General features: G+C 49.6%; 1 protein-coding gene across 1 annotated transcript; it reads left to right on the top strand.

The window, feature by feature from the left end:
- Positions 1 to 939: 939 nt before the first annotated feature.
- On the top strand, positions 940 to 5,523 carry LOC306916013 (ubiquitin-like modifier-activating enzyme 1; the record flags this gene model as incomplete). Its single annotated transcript, XM_079530588.1, has 4 exons — positions 940 to 3,020; positions 3,556 to 3,722; positions 4,783 to 5,016; positions 5,108 to 5,523. 4 exons carry the CDS (start codon positions 940 to 942, stop codon positions 5,521 to 5,523), a joined length of 2,898 nt encoding a protein of 965 aa, XP_079386714.1.
- Positions 5,524 to 7,411: the final 1,888 nt, after the last annotated feature.

The raw sequence follows: 7,411 nt of genomic DNA, 5'->3' as shown, positions 1-7,411 counted from the left end.
TAACTGGTTGGTTCATACTGTCAGGAGTGAGTACGGATGTGGACCCAAATGCAGGCGACAGCAGGCAGAGCAATAAACTTAGAAGGATTTAAATAAATAAACTGAGGTTCTTCCATAAACAGGGCAAAGAAGGCAGGAAACATCACCGAAAACCTACAGGAACTCACACAACAGGGAACTATGAACCAACAAGAACACACTGCAAACACAGGACTTAAATACACACAGGATAACAGGGCACAGGTGGAACCAAAATACAATCAACACTAGGATAGGCTGGGGGACTAAAAGGACACAGGTGGAAACACTGACAATTTACAAGGTAGGTTAGACAAGGTAACTAACAGTAACTAGGAAGACAGGAACACTAGGAACAATACTACAAAATAAGATACACAAAACCAGGGCAACAACAGAGTAACAGAAAACCAAAACCAAAGAGAAACAGTCAGGAACACATGCGCAAATACATCCAAAACAGTGAAAAGACAGAAATACATATTAAAGTCCAAATTCTAAATAAGGACGGTCAAAGTTCACGGTCCGAGGAGCGGATCACAGCTTGAGATTTGGGTCAGTTCTATTATGAACTTCTACTGAATCTCTCCAAATGCTTGGACTTGGAGACATCAAAAAGAAAGCAGTGCCAATTGCTTTCATGAAAGGACATACAGGCAAGACAGATGTAAACTTTTATTTTATTTAATAAAAGGAGGATTAATGAAGGATTAATACACACAGGTGCTTCGCGTTGGTTGGGTTAATTAATTACTAGCAACATGTCACCTAATTTGGGCACAATGCCAGCGTGACGTTACAGCGTGACGTTACAGCATGACATCAGGAAGACTATATAAGAGAACATTAAATTAAACATTTTTAGTCCACGAGTCAATTGTCATCTATTTAATAATATATTTTCATAATAATAATTATATAATGTCGGTGTACGACGCCAACGGAGAGCAGCCTCTGAGCGCCATGATCTCCATGATCACCAAGGACGCCGCCGGTGTCGTGACATGCCTGGACGAAGGTCGTCACGGCTTTGAGAGCGGAGACTACGTCACCTTCACTGAGGTTCAGGGCATGACGGAGCTCAACGGCTGTCAGCCTGTCGAAATCAAGGTTCTGGGTCCGTACACCTTCAGTATCGGTGACACAACTGGCGTTTCGGATTACGTGAGGGGGGGAATCGTCTCCCAGGTGAAGATGCCCAAGACGATTGCTTTCAAGTCCTTTGCGTCGTCCATGTCTGAGCCAGAGTTCATAATAACGGACTTTGCCAAGTTTGATCGTTCAGGACAGCTGCACGTGGCCTTCCAGGCCCTCCACGCCTTCCAGAAGCAAAATGGCCGCCTCCCTAAACCCTGGAACCAGGCTGACGGCGTTGAGCTAGTGAGGCTGGCTAAGAATGTGAACTGCCCAGTTCAGACGGGGTCAGCTAAAGTGGAGCAGCTGGACGAAGCTCTCGTCAGGAAGTTGGCCTTCGTCTCTGCCGGCGACCTGGCACCCGTCAACACCTTCATCGGCGGGTTGGCCGCGCAGGAAGTGATGAAGGCGTGCACGGGAAAGTTTATGCCCATTATGCAGTGGCTGTACTTTGACGCCTTGGAGTGCCTGCCTGAAGAGGAAGACGTAGACCTGCCAGAGGAGGACTGCGCTCCCAGGAACTGTCGTTACGACGGCCAGATCGCGGTGTTCGGCACCAAGCTGCAGGACGCGCTCGCCAAACAGCGCTACTTCCTGATCGGGGCCGGCGCCATCGGCTGCGAGCTGATGAAGAACTTTGCCATGATGGGACTGGCCAGTGGGGACGGTGAAGTCATCGTGACGGATATGGACACCATAGAGAAATCCAACGTCAACAGACAGTTTCTCTTCAGACCCTGGGATGTCACGAAAATGAAGAGTGAGATAGCGGCAGCGGCGGTAAAGCAGATGAACCCGTCCATGAACATCACGGCGCACCAGAACAGGGTGGGCGACGACATCGAGAGCATATACAACGATGACGTGGCAAACGCGCTGGACAACGTTGAGGCGCGCAGGTATATGGACCTCCGATGTGTGCTCTACCGCAAGCCCCTGCTGGAGTCGGGCACTCTGGGCACCAAAGGCAACATGCAGGTGGTCATCCCCTTCCTCACGGAGTCCTACACCTCCAGCCAAGACCCTCCAGAGAAGTCCATCCCCATATGCACCCTCAAGAGTTTCCCCAATTCTATTGAACACACACTGCAGTGGGCCCGCGACGAGTTTGAGGGACAGTTCACGCAGCTAACAGAAAATGCCCTGCAATACCTAACAGATCCCAAGTTCACGGAGTCCACTCTTAAACTACCTGGAGCTCAGCCTTTGATGACGCTGGAAGGTGTGTATAAGAGCCTGGTCACGGACTGCCCCCATAGCTGGGCCGACTGTGTACTCTGGGCACGCAATTACTGGCAGTGCCTGTACAGCAACAACATCCGCCAGCTACTGCATAGCAATCCCCCAGATCAGCTCTCCACCTCTGGTCTACCCTTCTGGTCTGGCCCAAAGAGATGTCCCCATCCCCTAAACTTCAGCACTAACAATGACCTGCATATGGACTTCATAATGGCGGCAGCCAACCTGTTTGCCCACAAGTATGGTCTACCTGGCAGCAGGGATCGTGCAGCGGTGGGCAAGATCCTTCAGGAGGTCAGCGTGCCGACCTTCACTCCTCACTCCTCGCTCGTTTCCGATCAAGAGGTGGTTAGCCCTGATGACTCCGTTGACGAATCCCGACTGGAGGAGCTGCTGAAAACTCTTCTCCCGTCCCCGGACTCTTGCTCCCATTTCAAACTCGACCCCGTTGACTTTGAGAAGGATGACGACACCAACTTCGGCATCAAGCTTGTTGGCCAGCTTGCGCAGGCAGCAGGTCTCAGGAGACTCATGGGGAACGACTGCATGAAAAGGGACCTGCCGATGAACACTGTGGATGAGGAACGGGAGGGCAAAGACCAGCATGCAAAGACTCAAGGAAAAAATTGGTTTGTCAACCTGAAACCACTTTATTTAAGGCATATCATTGCAATAATTGTCTTAATATGTATGTGTCAAGCTTGTACCGCGGAAGACGCTCGACATGAAGTGATGACCACAACCCGACGAGATGGACGGAGCATTTTTCAGTTTAATAACATGATGAACTCCTGTTGTCCCGGGTGCAAAAAACTCATGATTAACTATGGGTGCTACTGTGGCTGGGCAGGAGAAGGCACGCCAGTGTGTGAGCTCGACAAATGCTGCCAGACACATGATAAGTGTTGGGCTGAATGGGCTGAGAATTGTAATATTGACCCTTTACTCAGAGTCTACGCTTGGGAGTGTATTGGTGGAAAAAGAATATCTTGCACGGCTAGAAATAGAAAAGACGAAAAGTGTGCTGGTAATAATTCCTGCGAACAAACTCTGTGTGAGTGTGATCGAAAAGCCGTAGAATGTTTTAGCAGAAATGAACATCATCGGGAGCATTTTTTTATGAACCAGAAAAAATGCTTTCCCTGAGAATGGACACGCTGTCAGCCACGCTGTGGCCCAGGCCCATCCTGCCCTCAGCGCTGTGAAGGGTGAGTTCATGTCAGTCAGTCAAGACATCGAGAACAGCTTCCAGGACAATGAGAAAGCTGGGGTGGTGTACCTGGACCCGACTGCCGCATACAACACCGGTTGCCACCGGGGACTCCACCTGGGTACTCCACCTGAAGCTGTTGATACCGGACCGGCATATGGTGAAATTCATCATGGAGACGCTCTCCAACCGCAGCTTCATTCTCCAGACCAGCAGTGGGCAGTGCAGTATAGGCTCAGAAGACTGAGGAACGGGGTACAGCAGGGGTCGGTTCTCTCGCCGATGCTGTTCAACATTTACATACATGACCTACCTGATACATCGTCCAGAAAGTATGGCTATGCAGACGACCTTGCCATCATGTTGATACCACCTTAGCAACAGGGAAGCAAGGAGGGAACTTGAGGTGAGTGTTGACGGCAAACGCAGCATTTTTTTTTTCTTTTTTTTTTTCTTTTTTTTTTTATTAAGCTTAAGCAGATACAGGCTATGAGAATTATTACATTCAAATAGCCTATCAGTGATCTGCAGCTACTCAGTCAGGCGTACAGTATGTCTAAACTGAATGTTGGATGAATGACATCTAACCAAGGAATTGGTTAGATGTTGGAGTGGGCAACGAGACGCTGCAGGCAGTCAGTGTCTCTTCTACCCTGGTGCCAGAGGAGAGCTGCAGTGCTGCGGCTCGCCTCTCTTTTTCTTGGAACGTCGCTTTTTTTTAATTCATCAGGAGAGGAGGCTCCGGTCAGCGGGAGCGAGGAAGAGGAGATCGCTGGCCTGTATGCCTTTAGTCTTATGCGCTAGTATAATTGACGTAAGGTATGTCACTTTAATGGCACTGCACAGGTGGTGGGCGTGTTCGCTGGGTGTGGGGCGCTGCCACACTGATATCATGGCGTTTACCTGTCACTAGAGGAATGGAAGTCGGACAGAGAGAGGGGATGAGCGTGGGAGAAGACAATTTCTGTTGACCGTATTCAAACGCACTTTATCACCTTAACATTCACGTTTAGATATAGCTAAAAGCCTGGGAACAGTTGTATCTTACGTGTGGACGGTGACTGAATAAATGGTCAAATGTACAGCTGGAGTGGACCTCATTCATTACGTGCGCGTCATACAAACGTCACTTTACTCTCATGTTTAGCTCCTCGCGGCGGCCCTTTAAACCGCCGCAACAGGTGAGTTCATGGAGGAGGAACCGACCGGACTCGTCTCCGGGGTCAAGATCAAACATCTAACCAAGGAATACAAAGTGGGCAACGAGACGCTGCAGGCTGTACGGGACCTCACGGTAAACATGTTTGAGGGACAGATCACCGTACTGCTGGGTGACAACGGGGCCGGAAAGACAACCCTGCTGTCCATGCTGACCGGTCTGTTCCCGCCCACCAGTGGACGGGCTTACATCAACGGTTATGACATCTGTCACGATATGGCTCTGATCCGCCGCAGCCTGGGTCTCTGTCCTCAACACAACAAACATCCTGTTTGATAACCTGACAGTCAGCGAGCACCTGCTCTTCTACGCACAACTGAAAGGCTTCCCCAGAGACCGCATCCCAGCCGAAGTGGATCACATCATCGGAATCCTAAACCTGGAGGACAAGCGCCATGCCCGCACAAAGACCCTCTCTGGTGGCATGATGAGAAAGCTATCGGTTGGCATTGCCCTGACCGGCGACTCCAAAGTGGTGATGCTGGACGAGCCCACATCGGGCATGGACCCCTCGGCGCGGCGCGCCACCTGGGACCTGCTGCAGGGGGCGAAGCGCGGGCGCACCATCTTGATCATCACGCACTTAACGGACGAGGCCGAGCAACAGGGCGACCGCGTGGCCATCTTGGCTGGAGGAGAGCTGAAGTGCTGCGGCTCGCCTCTCTTCCTCAAGAACAAATACGGACCGGTTACCACATGGTAATTGTGAAGGACGCTCCAGATTACCCATCTGGTCCACATGCATGTCCCTAACGCCATGCTGGAGATTAACGTGGGAGCGGAACTGTCCTACATATTGCCTAAGGAGAGCACAGACATGTTTTAGTTGCTGTTTGCTGAGCTGGAGGTGAACAGGGAGAATTTGGGCATCGCCAGCTATGGATGCCGGATGGTCAGCTCAGAGGACTTCTCCAACATGAAGCTCAACACAGACCTCACAGACAGCCGGATGCTCAGCTCAGAGGACTTCTCCAACATGAAGCTCAACACAGACCTCACAGACAGCCGGATGCTCAGCTCAGAGGACTTCTCCAACATGAAGCTCAACACAGACCTCACAGACAGCCGGATGCTCAGCTCAGAGGACTTCTCCAACATGAAGCTCAACACAGACTTCGCAGACAGCCGGATGCTCAGCTCAGGACTTCTCCAACATGAAGCTCAACACAGACTTCACAGACAGCCGGATGCTCAGCTCAGAGGACTTCTCCAACATGAAGCTCAACACAGGGCTCAGATTATGCATGCAGCAGTTCTACGCCACAGCGGTGGCAACAAGAGGAAGCTTGGCTCTGATTGAAAGGCCTCCGGTCATCTTCCTGGACGAGCCATCCACCGGTATGGACCCCGTGGCTAGACGACTGCTGTGGGAAGCCGTCACGCGTGCCTGTGAGTCCGGCAAGGCTGTGGTCATCACGACACATGACCATTGTCATGGTCTGTTATGGTCAACGGTCAGCAGAAGTGTCTGGGCAGTCCCCAGCATCTCAAGAGCAAGTTTAGCAGCGGCTACACCCTGCTGGCAAAGGTGGCGCACGACGTAGAGGAGGTGGACCTGGAGGAGGAGAAGGCAACCTGCAGCGCTTCAAACGTTTCATTGAAAGCACCTTCCCAGTCTACTGAAGGACGAGCACCAGGGCACGGTGCACTACCACCTGACTGACAAGGTCGTCACCTGGGCGCAGGTGTTTGGGACAATGGAGGCGGCCAAAGAAAAGTTCTGTGTTGAAGACTACTGTGTGAGCCAGACTACAAGGCCAGATATCACTGGAACAAGTGTTCCTCTGCTTTGCCCAGTTCCAGCACTTCATAGAGGAGGGCAGGACGGTATAATGGAAAATATATGAAACTAGAAAAAGTGCTTCTCCGAGGACAGGTCTCCGCCAGGTCAGGTAGGTTATTGTGGGCCAGCAATGCTCGGAATTCGCCAATAAGGTTTGAATATGAAAAATCGGACAGATCCGTCTTGATCACTTGACAATATATACAGACGTGATAATGTGTACAGATTTGCATGAAATTTGGATAAAATCTGAAGGAGGAATATCAAAAAATGTGTTTTACATAAATCAGCCTTCTGGTGGCGCTATAAAAGGCAGATGTGATAAATGCAGGGCAAACTTTTTTTCTGGAAGGCTCATGAAGCACTAAGCTTGTTTAAAATGAGATCCCCACGCACACAAATCATGAGGATTTGAAGGATTTCAAGGGGCATTTCACAAAAATCGCTATGTTCATGATTTGAGGCATCTTGTTCGTAAACTGAGAACTTCTGCAAACTTTGGAAGCCAATCTCAGCCAATCGGGATGGAATGAGATATTTTTTCTCCCCTCATGGATTAAACATTTTTTCTTTTTTGGAATACTTTCTCAACAATTTACAATTTACAATTTAGGCATTTAGCAGACGCTCTTAATCCAGAGCGATTTACATTAGGCAAGAACAAAAGTATGGGAATACATCACATATATAAAATGCATTTATCAAGAAACATGCGTAAGCTAAGAACGTAACTAGAACATATCTATATAATGACACTATACATATTAACTATACAAATATACTATACTATGCTATACATATGTACTAT

This window comes from Electrona antarctica (assembly GCF_951216825.1).
Source record: "Electrona antarctica genome assembly, contig: SUPER_22_unloc_1, whole genome shotgun sequence".
Lineage (NCBI taxonomy): Eukaryota > Metazoa > Chordata > Actinopteri > Myctophiformes > Myctophidae > Electrona > Electrona antarctica.
This window is presented reverse-complemented; position numbering and strand designations above follow the sequence as displayed.